The sequence below is a fragment of the Periophthalmus magnuspinnatus genome, chromosome 15 (assembly GCF_009829125.3).
Source record: "Periophthalmus magnuspinnatus isolate fPerMag1 chromosome 15, fPerMag1.2.pri, whole genome shotgun sequence".
Lineage (NCBI taxonomy): Eukaryota > Metazoa > Chordata > Actinopteri > Gobiiformes > Gobiidae > Periophthalmus > Periophthalmus magnuspinnatus.
This window is the reverse complement of record NC_047140.1, coordinates 27,269,425-27,287,403: the sequence shown is the minus strand read 5'-3', so window position 1 is coordinate 27,287,403 and position 17,979 is coordinate 27,269,425. Positions and strand designations below refer to the sequence as shown.

The following is a 17,979-nucleotide window of genomic DNA, read 5'->3' as shown; positions in this document are numbered from 1 at the left end:
TATATCCGAGCGCAGGTTTATTTAAATGCTGTAGAAATAGTGATTTACTTAAACCAACTGGACAAGTTTCAAGTTTGAAAATAACTAGTTAAGAGAGATATTTTGGTTCTTGCATTGTCACGCATATTCACAGAGCTTTTGGCAGACTGTATATAGGTGAAGTCAGTGTCAGTGACCCAGCCTCGGACTATACTTTGTACTTTTATCCTGAAAATACCACTTCTGCCTATGCAACTTACGTCTGTTTGCGTATATACCTATTCATATCCACGCAATATTGAAAAGAAACCACACACGTTTTTAATAAATCCACTTTATTATTGCATTTTATCTACAACAATGGCTTAGCAGCAGTTCCCTTTTAAATAAATGAACTTGTGCACTCTGTAGAAACTCACTTAAACCCACTTAAACACAGTAAACTTCATCTATTTGGTTTCCTTATTTCTGCGCTCCTCGGTGCTCGGATCTGACCTGACATGAACTTATCTGATATAACACACAACGCAGAGTAAACAGAACTACAGGCAGATTCAGCCTATGTGCATGCAGCAGCTAAAACATGCATTTGGATAAAGTAGGGGTCCACTTCTACAGTGAAAGCAGCGTATATAAACATGCAAATTGGTGTCCAGTTTAACGACTTCTTCCTTTTCCTGCTTATTGTTGAAAGGCTTTTGTCTTTGACCTGACAAGAACCCATACGACAGAAATGTGATATACAGCTCTACTCCCGAGAACTAGATCTACCTATCTGAAATAACAGGAAGAAGAGCTTTTGTGAGACCTAAAAGAGAGATTAAAACGAGGGAGGCAATGCACACCTTTGTAAATCAACCTTAGGGTCACGGAAAGGAACTTGTTGGCGTGGTCCTTTATATTGCTACTCTTAAGTCAAGTATTGAAAAAATGTTATATTTCTATGATTCCACCTGTTAAGAGTAAGATTTTAAGTTTCTCATTAACCAGGCAGATGATATTCCATGGCTTTTTAAAATTTTAAACATAGTATAAAGATGGGTTCTCTTATTATTGTGCTGTTGATGTAGTGGCTTTTCCCTTTTAGTCAATGGCTATGTACTGTTCTTATCCGACAGTAGGTGGCACCATTGAGGTAAAATTAGTGCAAGTTCTTGTGCAAACCAGGCTTTCATTTAAGAGCCACAAATATTAAGTTATGCTATCACAGACTCAAACAAAACGCTCTCGTTAAACTGGGTTATAAGTGAATCTTTCCACTTCAATCGCTGACACATAAATAAGATTCATTCACTTATTCGTTAAGGTTAAATATAGATTGTAGCTTCATGCACAGCTGTAAAAATCAGCTATATCTGATTATAACACAGAAGTTTTCATTTTGTATTTCAGATGTGTCCCTCTTATTATTCTGGGCAGGCACAGGGAGGACAGTGTGAACCTGAGAATCGGTGTTGGCTACAGTCAGGAGGACGTCTGGCTCCTATGAGGGCGGTGAGTGTGCGCTGGTAATGTAACGAAGACGATGAAACTGTGATGTCGGTGGTGATGCAGAGGAGAGTTTTGTGCTAGCTTATCTCTGGTGACCCCTCTGATCCTTCCTCTAAACTCTTCTGTCGATCCAGAGACTTTTTTCTCCTCTTGTTGCCTAGAAACAGCGAAAACCTTGATCAGTGATAATATTTACATTTTTTGCATCTAACAACACTTTTCAAACGCCTGATTTAGTCGTGATAATGTAATATAAACCCACAAGACGCTGTGTGGTGAAATGTAAGCCTGTCAGGGATAGAATATAACTGGATATAGATAAAACAAATGAAATTACTGGCTTATAATGAACGTGCATCGTGCAATAAGATTTATAATGAATCATTCCTAATAAAAATCTGCCTCTTGAGATGTTGAAAGGGGAGGTTGCACAAAGGCAGCTGTTGCTAAGATACACTCTACGCTGCGGTAGTTTGACGGCAAAGTTTAGGCACATGTGACGATATGGGGTGTGTGGGCGTGTGGAGGGTCGTGTGTGTGTGTGTGTGTGTGTGTGTGTGTGGGCAGAGGCCTGGTCATGACACACGGCTCACTCAGTTTACGCAGGAGCTTCTTCCCGATGGTTTCCTCTGAGCTGGACAGAGACAGAGAGCTGATGAAGGGGGAGGTGGATGGGGGCGAGTCCGGCATGTCTGGAAGAAAGTTTGGACAATATAATGAACTATCTAGGGTTTATGGTGAGGTGTTGTTGTTCATAAAAGGTCAGTTACAGTTATTACATCAACAAAAATATACCAAAATACCATCCAGTGATATTAGTTGGTGTATCTGCTCATAAAGACAAAAGGTCTTCAAACCGTTATCATAATGTTCAGGTCGGTCTTCGTGGATATAAGGAATCTCATCCATGTGAAGAAAGACACTGTCATTTGGACTCCTCTGGCCGTCAGATTTACTGCCTGTGATAAAAAATACAGAATATTCATGTGTTAACTAAGCTATTGCCGTATGAGAATCAATAGTTCTCAGGATACTCATCTCATTAGTATGTAAAGTCTAACTTTTCTATGACTACAAAACCATCTGTGCAGTGAATTTTCTTAATGACAGACTGCGGCGTGTTACACACAGCGTTAGACAGATGGGACGTGGGAAATCCTTTAAGCCTCCAAACCAGTCTACTTTGTCTGCCTGTGTTTATGCCAGTTCTGTGGGCAGATTTAGTCCAAGCTGGAGTCACTGCTCTTAATAAATATAGTAATAATATGTCAGTTAGTTTGTTCCGCATTCGATTGTGTGAGTGGGTTTGTGGACACAACAAACACTTCATTAGTGGATATTCCAGTTATTTCATAGTCCCTGGTTGTTTTTGTATCAGACAGTGCAATCCTCTTTTTCTTTACTCCTCCTGACAGTTCAGCTGACATCTTAAACATTAGCTGTTAATGGGGAAAACAGATCTATTTAAGTATTTTCTATCTAATTTGAATTACATTACAGACTTACGGACAATGCGGTTCCTCTCATTGAGGTGAGTTGTGCTGTGCAGTGCCCCGTGTGGATGGAGGCGTGCGAGGCGGGCCAGGCCCAGCCTTGTGCTGACATGTGTCAGGGGCAGAGCGATGCTGTGGGACCGAGCCTCTGGGACGGGGGGCCGGCCTTTAGTGTCCATGGGATCTGGAGTCTGAGGAGAACTGTCCATCCGAGTGGCAGTTATGGCGTTCTGGTAGTGGTTCCTAGTGATCTGGAAAAACAAATGCATATAACCTTTGACCTTTTTACAGCAAACAGACAAAAGGGCAGATCAATGTTAATGTTATCAAAGTCAACCCTGTTATCTCAGTGAATGTGCACAAAAGGAACAAGAGGCAGAAGGTGTTCAGTCAGAAAGGCAAACGTTCCAAAAAGAAAGGGTTAGCTTTTTTTAGTTTTCTGATGGAGGGTCCTGTTAGGATAAATCATGTTTAGCTATTCTGCATAACCACTGTCATTGTCTGTTATTGTATCGTTATAGTTCATTATTGTACCAGTGCTCATGTGAACACGAGGACGTTCAGTACGTTTAGTGTGTTTGGTACACAAGACCTGTGGTCGGCTAAAAGTGGCTTGTTGTTCGCTCAGGATTGGTACGCATAGAAGTGTTTATTACGCATAGAAGTGTTTGTTACGCATAGAAGTGTTTGTTACGCATAAAAGTGTTTGATACGCATAAAAGTGTTTAGTACACATAGAAGTGTTTGGTACACTTAAAGTGTGGTACGCTTAGAAAAAACATTTAGTACGTTTAGTGTGTTTGGTACACAATATCTGAGGTACATTTAAAAGACATTTGGGATGTCTGGGGTGATTGTTACACACTGCCTGTAGTAGAAATAAATGATAATACAAAAAAAAGGAAACATATAGATAGCAGCAAGTGTCCAAATTATACAGGAAAAGGGCTCAGAAAAATGAATTACCTAAGTATATACATATACAAGCAAACCAGTAATTAATTCCAAGAATACAATCTAGTCAATAATAGAAGTAGACGACTAACACATACACCACACACAGACACTGTGCTTACGGCCGAGCCACGGAAATCCAACTCTGTGCTAACTACTGCAACCCCTGCCAACCTGGGCCAACTCTTCACCTGCCTCGAGGGGAAGATCAAAGATACAGCAGGAGAAGGAAATTCTGAAATTTCACTGAAACAACTTTCTTGTTTTTATAAAGTATGGCAAATTGCAGGATGGACAGACACAGGTGAACTAATGCACACTTGAGAGAAATTAAGTCATTCTACGAAAAGCACACATGAAACAGCAAGATCAAAAATGGGAGGCTAAATGCAAACCAAGGTTCTCAAGAGTGAAGAAAGCTGAAGATGAAGCTCTTGCAGCAAGTACCATTGTTACCTGGATCAAGGACATGTGAAGAAGCACAGTGGAATATTTACTGTAACCACAACAAAGACCTTCCCACTGCCACCTCCAGAACAACATCCACCAAACTCCACAAAGGCTTCATCCACCCCAGCGCCTACACCACCTTATCCCACCTAAGAACCACTGGTGCTTCAGACTTCACCTCTGTCACATGTGGCCAACAATCCTTTTCTCAGTCACAACACCACCCAGTGGTCAGCCAGTGATACAGTCACCAACACTGAAAATCAAGGGTGGACTACTGGACTTGAGAACTTTTCCTGCTCTAGAAGAACTGCATCTACAGAAAAAATGACAAGTAGAAACAATTGACCACCTCATAATTGCTATCAAGAAACAAACTCAAGTAATCCAGGCTCTAAAAGAAAATTCAGACATCTCAAGAGGGACAAGTACGAGCAATACTTCACACATTAATAGACAATAGAAAGAACATCAGCAAAATCATCTTAACAGGAACGCCGCAAACATCTTCTCTGATTCCTCCAGCTGCTGGTGAGCCACTACCTCTCCAGGTTAAACAATTGCTCAAACTAAATTTTGCCAGCATCTGTAGTATGCAAACACAGACGGACCCGCAAGAGGAGGAGGAAAATCTCCATCTCCCACAGCTAATGGTGGAGCCACTTCATTTTATCTACCATCCGCATCTACCTTATATATATATATATATATATATATATATATATATATATATATATATATATATATATATATATATATATCTTCCGAGACCTTCTTGTCCCCCAGACATGGGACAGGATTTGAGGGTTGAAGGGCTAAAGAACATGTTCTTGATCATAGATAGATTCACCAAAATGGGGAGAAGCAAATCCAACAAGAAATGAGCCAGCAGTAAATGTTTCAAATGGCTGTAAAATCCCCAGTTATGGATTACTTATCAGTATCAGAGATTTCAGTAACAAACACCTAGGGGAAATAGAAGCTGCACTAAGCATCACACACAGGTTTGGGTCAACTTATCACATCGCCTCCCAAGGTTAAGCTGAAAGAGCTAATCAAACAATGAAAAGGAACATAGTTTAAATCTGTGCAGAGACCAAACTAGCGCGTGTTGAGCATTGCCTCTTGTCAGGTAAGAAACAAACCGAATGGACAAACTCATCTGACCCCACATGAACTGTTAACAGGGAGTCCAATGCCTGGTCCACCGTGACATGTGAGTTATCTACCAGCACTCGATATTATGTAGATTGAGCAAGATGAATATTTACATAAACAAACCAACTCTTGTTAAAGCTCTGTCCAGGCATGTCCACGACTTGGAGAAAGCAGACGCCACTGCACCGCTGATTGAAGCTGTTTGTTGTGGTGACTGGGTGAGGGTTAAAGTTCACAAAAAAGAAAGTGGATACAACCCTGGTGGGTAGGACTATAGCAGCTAACAGAGAGCTCCCCATTTGTATTGCATGTAAAGAACAAGGGAGATATCTGGTATCATCTCACTCATTGTGCACCTGTAAGTCCATCATCTCGCACCTTCAGCGAGACCAGAGCAGATTTGAGGACAAGTTCTGAGTCTAAACAAACCAATCTGACCCCAATATCCTCCAAAACCACAGAGACAGAATACTCAGAACAAACATGACGACTTTTTGACTGGACATAGCACAGGACTAGTTAGGGGCAGTCATGACTAATGAGCCCGCCACCCGCTCCATAAAGACGCCATTGTTTTGTCTGGAATGTTCCACAGTATGGCATTAAACATATCTATCTTGCATTTATTCAATCACAGATGTTTTTATTGCTAGAATGCATCCTACTCTGAGTTGCCTCTCTGCAGATCTCACCTGTAATTTCGCCTGAACTTCGCCTGATTTTGTCTTCATGGAGATATACAAGTTTAATGGCATACTGTGGAATATTCCAGGCAGAGGAATAACATCTTCATGGCGGACTGTCCAGTAAAAAGTTCCATATACAACAACTGTAGAGCAACAGACTTTCTCGTAGCAAAAAAAGGTGTATAACCTTGATAATCTGGAGGTCGGTGAGCTGTCGGACTGTGTAGTCGGGTAAGTAGATCCCTGTGGAGAGCTGCCCCACGCTGCCTCCACTCAGCAAAGAGTCGGACTGGTTCAGACCACTGCCCCTGGAGCTGTACCTGGCACCTGAAAAGAACAGCATTTATATTTAAACATAATTGAACCAGTATGTAGCTCCAGTCCATTAGTTCCATCGACACATTCATAACAGTCCTTTTTATTACATTTAATGGGCTCATATTACACTATTTTATTATCTATTTTATAATGTTTCCTCATCACTAACAGATCTGGAGTTGTGTTTGTTTCATTCACACATGTTTAACACACAAACCCTGCATATTTAGGCTGAGTTCTTCTCTCAAACTGAAAACACTCTGCTCCACCTTGTGATGTCATGTGGTAATACAGGAAGTGCTCCACTGTGTTTATAAGCTCCATACACCTTCACTAGAATCATTTGGATGATTTCAGCCCTGGAACTGCTAATCTCGAACCTAATTAAAGGTAAAACTAGCTGTTAACTTGAAAAATACTGCTTCGTAACATCACAAGGTGGAACAGAGCATTTAAGCTTTGGAAATGTAGAAAAACTAATAAACCAGGATTAATCAAACATGTGCAAATGAAACAAAACACAACTCCAGGTCTTTTTTGAGGAGGTAACAACATTATAACGCGGCTTAAAGCTCACAAGAGTCAATTTTGCGTAATACAGGACCTTTAATAACCGTACCATACACTATCTTCTATCTTCTTCTAGATTCGCATTTCTCTTTGGACCTGGCGAAGTATAAACTCATAAATGCAATAAAAATAAGCCTGTCACAGCTGAGCCAGTGCTGCCCAGGTTTTGTTTTGCTCCACCAGTTTGTGTAATCAGACGGAACTCCCTGATGGTTTTCCGTTTACACGATTGCTGTACGTCTTAATTATAAAACTCATTTAGCTTTGTGACATGTTTTGTACATAGAACGATAGTTGAAATGCCTGCTATGAGCTTTGTCCCACGGTTCTATGATGTGTACTTACTATATTAAAGCGGACTGAAAGCAAACAGCGCTCTCAGTGTTGTACCATATATATATACGGATGTGAGAATGCTCCAGTGGTGGAAGGTAACGAAGTAAAAGTAGTAAAGTACTGTACATAAGTCAGATTTTTAGGTATCTGTACTTTACTTCAGTACATTTTACAGTGGAGGCTTTTTACTTTTACTTTGAGAGCAGGGATCTGTACTTTCTACTCCACTACATTTTTTAACTGGACTGAAAAATAGAAGAAAAAAAAAGTCGTCACCAAAAAAACAAAGGTCACACACTCAACAATATTTGGTTGTTCCGCCTTTAGCTTTGATTACAGCACATATTCGCTGTGGCATTGTTTCGATTTCGCTTCTCCAACGTCACAAGATTTATTTCTATCCAGTGTTGCATTAATTTTCCACCAAGATGTTGCATTGATGCTGGTCGAGTCTGACGCTGCACAAAGCTTCTCCAGCACATCCCAAAGATTCTCAATGGGGTTAAGGTCTGGACTCTGTGGTGGACAATCCATGTGTGAAAATGACGTCTCATGCTCCTGATCCACTTTGTCACAATTTGAGCCTGATGAATCCTGGCATCGTCATCTTGGAATATGCCCGTGCCATCAGGGAAGAAAAAATCCATTAATGGAATAACCTGGTCATTCAGTATATTCAGGTGTCAGACTGTTGCTGAACCTAGACCGGACCAACTGCTTAGTTAAATCCAGGTGGCGACTTCTTTTTTGGCCAGACAGTATATTTTTTGCATGATTTGAGAGGCTGTTTTTACCGTGTTCCTGCCAAAAATTCACGCACAATTCATAAGAAAAAACAAGATATCGATTCGTATTGTTACTGTCAACCAAAATATGTCACATTTTGAATCAACCTCACTACATTTACACCTTAAATTAACAAAAGAGAGATACTTTTTACTCTTAAAGTGCATTTTTAAACAGGTACTTACCGGTAAATACTTTTACATAAGTCGATTTTTTTCATGTGATTCTTTTACTGTTACACGAGCTACTTTATGCCTCTGTATCTGTACTTGTACTTGAGTAACAAACCTGAGTACTTCATCCACCTCTGCCCACGCTTCAGTGATGTGCAGTTACTATATTAAAACAGCATTGCACCGTAAATACACAGATGTGGGAATGCCTGCTCAGAGAAAGAGAGCGAGGGGGGAGTCTGTTCTGTGTATAAGTCTTAGCTGTATTTGAGATAATCTTGAGCAGGTCATGTCCTTCCACTGGGAAATACTCCACTTTAATTACTTACTTCCCCCAAATGTTGGTGCTCTGGCAGAATGAGGCTACCCAGACTCTTTGCAGTGCCGTCTGTGTGATTAGCCTGTTCCTGTTGTCCTTTTTACTTTCGTTATTTCAGCAATTAACTTCATCTCCTTTTGAAATATTTAAGTTCATTGTGCACTTACTAAAAGCCAGTGGAGGAATAAGCGCAGGCATCCCGTAGTACGAAAATGCGCCGTTTTCAAAGCGCAGAGCCTCTTTTCCGATTTCTACTTCCACCCGGCCCTGGAACATCAATGCAGTCATTAGTATGGGCGCCTCATCACAACACTGAAACACTGATTTGATTACTCATCTAACAAACACCCACACGGAATCAGCGCACTCGAGAAATGACATTATCTCACAAAACAGATACACGACTCCCAGTGGTGGAACATAACAAAGTAAAAGTACTGGATTTAAGTGTGCATTTGACGTATCTGTACTTTACTTAAGTGGATTTTGAGGTGGATGCTTTTTAGTTTCACTTTTCTACATTTGAAAGCAGATATTTGTACTTGTACTCTGCTATATTTTGCACAGGACTGAAAGGTTTAAGTATTTTTTATTATTATCTGAGACCTCCTGAAAAGGCTGAGAGTTTATTTTGATTCATTTGATTCGTTTTAGTTTGAGCAAATAAAAACATACAAATAAAAACAGAAAAAAGATCGATTCAAGATTCAAAATTCAGCAGAAATCTGTATCAAAATCACTGCATTTGAAGCTTTATAAAACCTCAAAATCGGTGTGAAATACTTGTACTTTTTACTCTTTAAGTACATTATTAAACAGGTACTTTAATACTTTAATAAGAAGATTTTTTCATGTGATACTTTTACTTTTACTTGAGTATTTCTTGCTCCAGTATCTGTGCTTTTACTGTGAAACAAAACTGAGTACTTCTTCCACCACTGATGTTCACCACACTAATCGAATGTAAATGTAATCGTGAAAGTACGAGGTTGTTTACCTGGAGAATGAGGACGAAGTAGTCCACAGGCTTGTTTCTCTGGTAGAGGTAGTGTTGGGGGGCGTGCTTGTTCTTAGGGTCAAACTTGAGCTCTTGAACGACACTGGGATGTTTCAGGAGGCGCAGTAAGATCTTCTCTGACAAGTGACACAGCCTGAAGGGTTCCACCTCTGAGTGATGCACAGAGACAGAGAGACAGAGCGGGGGACGGGACAATGTGAAATATCATGTTCAAATCCACCTTGTCTATTTATAGTCATCATAATCTCTGCTATGCTTAAAATAGTAGTTAAGCACAAAGCATAAAGCATTATAACGTTCTATCTGCGTTGCGTGTGGGTCTTTCTGCAAAAAAAAAAAAGATGTTTAAAGTGTTTAATATGGAACAGCCCTCACTCTGCCTGCCAGATCCGCTCAGGCTTTAACGCAGTTTTAAGACTAGACTGAAAACCCACCTCTTCTTTCTAGCAATTAAAGGGCTCATTTTACACTATTTTCTGATCTAGGCTCGGCTACGAAGTGAGTTAAGTGTTTTGCGCAACGACACAACGATAGTATCCATCTGTGGGAGCTGGAATCACACCGGCAACCTTATTTTCATGGCGCATCTGAATTCTATGGTGCTGTTTGAATTAACCTCATTTGAAATATGTCTGGATGCACTGAAATTGAGCAAATGCATACGTTTTATAGAACTTTAATTTGAATAAACCAACATTTTTGCGCTAAATAAAGTGCATTTTCCTCATTGGTTCGTATAGTTATCAACACACGCTGTTTCCTGATCTGTGTTATAATGTTATTTCCTCATCACAAACAGACCTGGAGTTGTGTTTTGTTTCATTCACACAGGTTTAACACATACATCCTGCATATTTAGGTTGAGTGCTTCTCTCAAACCAAAAACACTTTGTTCAGGAAGTGCTCCACAGTGTTTTTAAACTCCAAACACCTTCACTACTAGCATCATTTGGATGATTTCAGCCCTGGAATGCCCAAAATCTACTGAACTAAAGATAAAAAGTAGCTGTTAACTTGAAAACTAACGGTTCATAACATCACAAAACACAACTCCAGGTCTTTTTTGAGGAGGTAACAACATCAACAACAACAGTACATTATTACTACCGCTTCATGACATCACGAGGTGGAACGGAGCATTTTGAGCTTTGGAGATGTAGACAGACTGATGTAAAATTACTCAAACATGTGTGAATGAAACAAAACACAACTCAAAATGGCTTCAAGCTCAAAAGAGTCAATTTTGCGTAATATAAGACCTTTAAATTATGGGTTATTTAGACCTGAAAAACATCTAAAAGTGGTGTAAATGGACACATCAGGACACAAAGTCACACTGGTTTGTACCTGTGGCCAAGAAACGATGCGTTGCGAGTAGGAGCTGAGGAGAAATCTTCACCTTCATTTCATTTTCTGACAGTTTGAAAATGGAGAAATCCTGATGTTTTCTTTCATGGTTGGAAACTCTTCTTTTGGTTCTGTTATCAGCTGGGCAAAAGAGGAAACCGTTTTTTCAAAATTAGGCAGATTAATCAAAGACTAATGAGATGAGCAGTTGGCATACAGTGGCAAAACTCGCTCCAACAGGATGTCGAAAATATGCAAACCCCAAAGGGAGAAGTGAGAAGAAAGCAGAAAACACAAAAATGGCGGTTTGCTTACTGTATTTGATGTAGTAAAGTACATTTTTAGCACACTGTGACCTAGTTTAATAGTGTATTCAGCTATGCCCTATATGAAACTTTGGGTTTGGCTACAGCTGCATATTACAACTTATTGTAATGCACTGGAACATATGAACTCCATAACAGAGCGACAGAGGCAGAGTGACTGGGCCCCCGGGAAAAACATTATAAATACTGTACTTGCCTAGACATATGTAAACAGATATAAATGTATAACAGATAAACCCGGCATACTGTGATGGTGGTGCAGAATTTTAAAGTGAAGCATATGAAAAATGTCGTTTATATCCGGAGAGAGCCTGGGATTTCGCAGAGTCGTGATAAATGTGGGGGATTTGCTATTTCAGTTCCTCTATGTGAATAAAAGATTGTAACATATGCCATTTTATACGACTTATGACGGGTTATTATGATTTTCTATTAAAATCCAAGACATGGGACTATTAACAGAACCTGTTCAGTAGATCAGTAAGATTGTTTTAGTAATCTGATGATTTACTAAATACTATATATTTAGTTTTAAGTCAAGGTTTAGATAGTTCACTGTTTGGGCAATTGGGAAATAATGAGAAGTGCCATGTTACGTTTTATACTTACTGTACAGGTCAGTCTCTGCTACTGTACTTAAAGTGATACTGTGATGAGTCAGTGTCTGTGTAAACCCTCAGTTGTCCAGGTCTGATCCATAGCAAAAGACAAAGTTTAAATTACAATTACAACGATTTGTCCAGTTGACTTTGTCTTTTGCTATGTAATGAGCCAGTGCTATAACCATTGTGCTTTTACTTTATAAACATGTTTTATACTTACTGTACAGGTCAGTCTCATCTACAATCTCAGACTTGATGATTTCCTCTATGACGTCTTCCAGAGTGACGATGCCCATGACTTCATAGAACGGGTCTCCTTCTCCCTCACTGTTGACCCGCTGCACCACGGCCAGGTGAGACTTCCCTACATTTATAGAATGGCAGACCATGTTATTAATATTTACAATATGTCTCATTTTCTGTAAACATGTGCTGATAAAACAGTGACGAGGGGCGAAACCATACAAGCCAAATGCTTCCAGCTGGCCAACATAAGAAATGTTTTGGAAATAATAACTGGAGTTGATTTTTTTAAGGATTAAGCAAATACACTTTGACAGTTCAGATGACTTGGTCCTTATATAAACACTGTGATTACACAATCAGTCTGGGTTTGCCTGCATCTGTTGGCTGCACTGGCCATGCTGCTGCCACCACAGAACAAATACACAATCCAGCCTAATACAACACAACTATGAGCGTACAACATGGAGAGCTGTCCTGTACGTGACAGTCCGTACACATCTCCCATCCCATCATCCCATTATCACTAAAGCAAATGGGACAAGCTGTCTGCACACATTCACCTATTCATACGCCGCAAACAACCATGGCACAGACACCAGCTTATACAATAGTGAATGCATAATGAAATCTACCACAGCCACGTACATTATCACAGCGAATTATGAGCTGATTTGGGAGTTGACGGATAAAGTGGATCACGCCGCTTAATCCGAGGCAACAAAACAAACTGATTGCCCGGACAGCTTGGCACCTTCAAACTCAGAGCTTTAAAGAGAATGTGATTGGCTGAGTTGGGGGTGTGCTTGAGGACTGGTTCGTTCGCCTGTCTAAAGAGGTAAGGTGAGTCAGCTGCAGATTTACCCCTCGGTGCTGATTTGACCGGGCACAAAATGACATCATTCTGAGGTTACATAATCCCTGTGTAGAAAGGCACAAGCGCACATACTTGGCCCACACAGGCACTTGTGCTGGAGGGGTAAACTGGGTCTAGCGTGGATGTCCATTTCGCAAATGTTTCTGCTCCATCAGTTTCCCAGGCTCCCGCAGTTTGAATCTCCATGTGTTGTTTTGGATGGAAGTAATGAGAGTGAATGTGCTTTTGGTGTTTTTGTGCCGTGTCTGTGTTGTTTGTGTGCCTTATATTATTATCTCTTGTCCAAAAATATATCTATAAATTATGCTGGACTAAATAGATAAATAGAATAAATACATAGAATCCATAGACACAAGTGGGAGGTGTGTGTTCCTGCTGACATTTTCTCCCTCCTCCAGACCCTGAGCTCACCCCTGCCCTTCTGCCCTCAGTCAGAGTCACAGTCGGGCTTCCTGGACCACAGGAGCCTTTAATCCAGGGGAGGCTGCAGGAGAAAGGCGAGGAGGGAAGGGAAAGGTTGTAGTTGAATTTTTAATGGTCTCTGCAGGCTTTGTGGGCAGCAACCTTCAGGGTGGCTTCAAAGTCTCAGCTGGATAACAATTAAATGCTGCAGAAGGTGCCACACAACTTAACCTTTAAACATAACGGAATACAGGGCCCCCGAATGCATCATCACCATCGTCATCATCATCATCATCATCATCATCATCATCATCATCATCATCATCATCATGTAAGATTACTCAACTCTCCTCTTCAGATCACAATCTTTTAGTGAGAGTGTTAAACCTGATGATGTGACCACTGTGCCCTTTACATGTCCTATGTGAACAGCTGTGTCTCACTCTGACTTCAGTCCAACTCATCTTTGTCAATGAAACAGATTTACCTCCTAATCCCCACAACATGAGCCAATGTCAATGAAATGGTTACATAATGACTTGGGTAGCCCCTCATATGTCTCCAGTTAGACACTGGAGCACTAAAAACATAGATGTTTAAGTCAGAGTGGTCCTCAGTCAGTGAGACATATTTAAAAAGCTCAGATGATTATTACAATCAGTTTAAATCAAACTCAGGCTAAGCAAATAATTATCTTGACTATATCCTACAGATCTGATAGGACATAGTCACATATTTATATTTTTAGAGCATTTTGGTCCATGAGCCTCTAACCTTTGCTTCAACCTTACTCTGACACTAGCACCTTTCACATATGGTTCTCAGCTCGTCTGGGGATCAAAGAGCTTTACTGTGAGCCACAGAATGTATACATCTACAGATGTCTGCTCAGAAAGGCTTTCAGGGAACATTACATCAAAGGATCCTGGACTCCGATGTGGCAGAGGAGCCGAGTTTATAAAAACAAAGCACATGATGATGGAATTTGTTAACAGAAAACTTAAGACACACCTCCTGGCCGCTACACGTTATCTGTACACGGTATATGATGCCTTTACCTCTTTTAAACTCCTCCAGCATCACATCCAGCTTGGTGTCATTGAACACATAGTGCATAGGGTGTTTGTAAAACTGAGTGATGGTTTTGAGAGGAGTGCAATCATCCGGATCCACAAAGGCTAGGTCTTTGACAAAGAGGATGTCTACAATGTTGGACCTTTCGTTCTCATACACAGGGATCCGCGTGAATCCGCTCTGCATTATGTCTGACATAGTGCAGAAGTCCAGCACTGCATCTGAGGAAATCATGTAGCAGTCGGATAGGGGCGTCAGTACGTCCTCCACCGTCTTAGTCCTGAGCTCCAGTGCTCCTTGGATGATGTTCAGCTCCTCTTTGACCAGGTCGTGGTATGGGTCAGTGACGCGCAGCATTGCCACCAGCTTCTCCCTGGTGTAGAAGCTGCTGATCTCCTGACGCAGCATGATGTCAAGGATTTTGGACACAGGATACGCGATGGGAAGGAACACCAGCATGAGCAGGCGCGTGGCGCACAGGGTCTTGGAGGCAATGGCAAGACTGTGCCTGGACGCAACAGAGTGAGGTAAAATCTCTCCAATAAAAAAGATGCCCAGTGTACAAAACGCGGTGGAGAGCGCGGTCATGCCTAAGATTTGGCACATCCAAACAACAAAGCATGTGTTTGTGAGCACGTTTCCCAGCACAACAGTGCACAAGATGTAGTTGCCGTGTTTACGAACTGACTCAATCTTACGCGCATACTTCTGCTCCTTCTCGGTGCCACTGTTCTGCAGCACGCGCAGCTCCACGGGATCCAGGGCCAGCATGCTGATGTTGAGCCCACTGCAGAGCGCGGACAGTCCCAGAAGGAGCACTGACACCCCGGCCTGTAACCACACGTCTGCCTCCTGTGATCTCTCCACAACTGCCAGCCAGAAGTCCTGTGTGCTCATGTGCTCCCATCTCACCCCGTCAAACGCGCACATGGAGTAGTACTTTACCACTTCACCTCTGCGCAAGTCTTTGGCCAGCAGCTCCACCAGGACAGAGTTGTGACTGAGAGTGGATTTGAAGGATCCCAGTAGCTCTATGTCCGAGCTGCGGGCGTTCTCATCCGCGCACGGATTTCCCTCGTTGTGCCTCTGCTCCGCATTCCCGCCGTCCTCGACTGGTTCCTCAATGAACGCGATCCACGGAGCAGGTGGAGCACTGGAGTTCTCCATGGGCTGCTGCTCCGTGAGTGGAGATGCAGAGAAGTAAACCCTGAGCATGAAACGCGTCCCCTCCGTGGCTCTCAGCATCCCGTCCTTCAGTGAGAGTTCTCCGCTCTGTGTGTCCTCTGGCCGGACACCGAGCAGGACCGCTGTCCGGGCTGGCACAGTGGAGAGGGTGACAGTCAGGAGGAGAACATGAAGCCGGTGCGGATGCAGGATGCTGCAGAGAACATCCGCAGCATCCGCAGCCATCGTGCAGAGTAAACCAGTGAAGGACGTGGGGGTAGTGGTCACGTGGTGAGCAGACGGGGTGGATGGCGCGGCTTGGTGGCCATGTCCCTGAAGTAGATGATGCTCAGAGTAGAGAGAGGGGCACTGTAGGTGGTGTTGGAGAGAGATTGATGGGTGAGGTGGATAACGCTGTCCTTAAATAAACGTGACACACTGTGACGTAGCCTGCGTTCGCTTTCAGTTTCTAAATATAGAAATCAGGACGTGTCTTTTCATTTGTTTTAGCTGGTTTGTTTTAGGGAGAAAACACACTTTTTTTATAAGCTGCTAACTGCCAGCAGATAATTGTAGAATATTTCCAAAGATCAAAGTCTGTGTTTGAGTTTGTACACGGCACATATCCAACTGTTTAGTGCGCTCTTAATCCAGCAGATGGCAGCATTGGTGCCTTTTTCGAAAGTGATTTCCCCGCACTCCTCTGCAGGAGTCTGCACCTCGGATAACACATAATGCAATTAGCATCAGGCCTAATTAAATGATTAATTAGGCCTAAGCTTTAGGGCTCATCAGAATTCCTAAAATGATGTATGTGCAGTTGTAGTTCAGGAAACTGAATTGCATTTAGTAGAATATTTTAATACAATGATCTGCCAAACTGCGTTATTAGACGTTTTGATGAGTTTACACACGACCGGTGGTATAACCTGACGATTTACGCTTTTCACTAATGCGCGACAGATTTAAGGTTTTGTGTATGTCTGTGAGAAAATGAAAGCAGGTGACCGAGCAGTCTACCAAGAGATTGATCTTTATAGGTCAGGGAGGTGGAAGTGAGAAGTGTCTTCAACACTTAGCACTGTCTCTGCTCTCCATCAGCGGCACATATGCGCAGAACCCAGAGAGAAAGGGGCTTTCGTAAAATAACCACATGTAAAGAAACGTTGGGATTTTTTTTATTCAGTGGATTTGAGTTTGCTTTTGTTCCTACAGACAGTGTGATGCTGCCGTTTCCCTTTTAATGCAGCGAGAAACATTAAATGTTTCCAGTGCTGTTTACCAAATATAGTAAGTTTACTGTATATGAAATATGACATGTAAAGTTTAAAAAAATACTTAGACTTAATAACAATGCAAGTTCAAACGAAGGGATAAAATTGGGCTACTGAATATTTACTTTTTTGCGCGTCACATAAATTTCATCCTCATTTGTTCAGTTGTGCCGTAGGCCTGGTATATCTAAGGGTGGAGAATAGTCAGGCTTTCCTAAAAAAAAATCTCTGTTTTTAAATATGAGTTTCAATACACATGAACAAATGCAGAGTCATTTATAAATGGAAAACACATTTATTATTCACAATACAACATAAATACTGACATGTTGTTGCGAAACCTTTTTGCGTTCCATGCTTTGTGCTAAGTGCCAAACTGGCGTTATTTGTGTAATAAGTGTTTCTAAAACTGTAGGCCTACATCTGATTTTCATCAAATAAATGTTCAACTACATTATACATATAAGTTTTAACGTTATTGCAATGTAAAAGTTGCGCGTAAAAACTGGGCATCACGAGGGTGTTTGTGTGTTTTTCGAGTGGGTTCCATGGACACGGATCAATATAATGCGTTTTACTCAACTCATCCGGGTGAATATTGTGTTTTTTGCTGCTCATTTGCGGGACAAAAGTTCAAGTGACCTTAAACGACCACTTCAAAAGGCAGTGGACACTCGTCAACATCACTGCGCTGCGCTTTACGCGGCACTTAGCGCACATCTGCACGGAACATTAAAGGTTAGTAGGTGAAGTACGTGCACAAACTCAAAACACAAATAGCCTACAAATGAAACTTTGAAAAATATCAAATTTTCACTTAAGGCTTTGTTATAATTAAACACTTTAATACGTCGGGGAAAATCTAATTCAGCTTGTGCCAAAATCTGAAATGTAGTTGACACTAGTGGCATCTCTCCATGACGTATTACGCACAGCTCT

General features: G+C 41.4%; 1 protein-coding gene across 1 annotated transcript; it reads right to left on the bottom strand.

The window, feature by feature from the left end:
• Positions 1-302: 302 nt before the first annotated feature.
• Positions 303-16,052, bottom strand: LOC117382846 (metal transporter CNNM1). The gene is made up of 10 exons (XM_033980084.2): positions 14,587-16,052; positions 12,227-12,370; positions 11,079-11,219; positions 9,711-9,880; positions 8,881-8,980; positions 6,399-6,538; positions 2,977-3,214; positions 2,328-2,429; positions 2,064-2,162; positions 303-1,627 (listed from the first exon to the last, which is right to left on the bottom strand). The coding sequence occupies exons 1-10, from the start codon at positions 16,010-16,012 to the stop codon at positions 1,548-1,550; spliced, it is 2,640 nt and encodes an 879-aa protein (XP_033835975.1). The 5' UTR covers positions 16,013-16,052; the 3' UTR covers positions 303-1,547.
• Positions 16,053-17,979: the final 1,927 nt, after the last annotated feature.

Bases quoted from the DNA above. Each gene is read 5' to 3' on its own strand.
- LOC117382846 (XM_033980084.2), bottom strand. From the start codon at position 16,012: ATGGCTGCGGATGCTGCGGATGTTCTCTGCAGCATCCTGCATCCGCAC. The intron at 12,371-14,586 runs GTAAAGGCATCA...CTATAAATGTAG, and splicing joins GCTGGAGGAGTTTAAAAGAG to GGAAGTCTCACCTGGCCGTG. The intron at 1,628-2,063 runs GTGAGCCGTGTG...CGCTGTTTCTAG, and splicing joins GAAGCTCCTGCGTAAACTGA to GCAACAAGAGGAGAAAAAAG.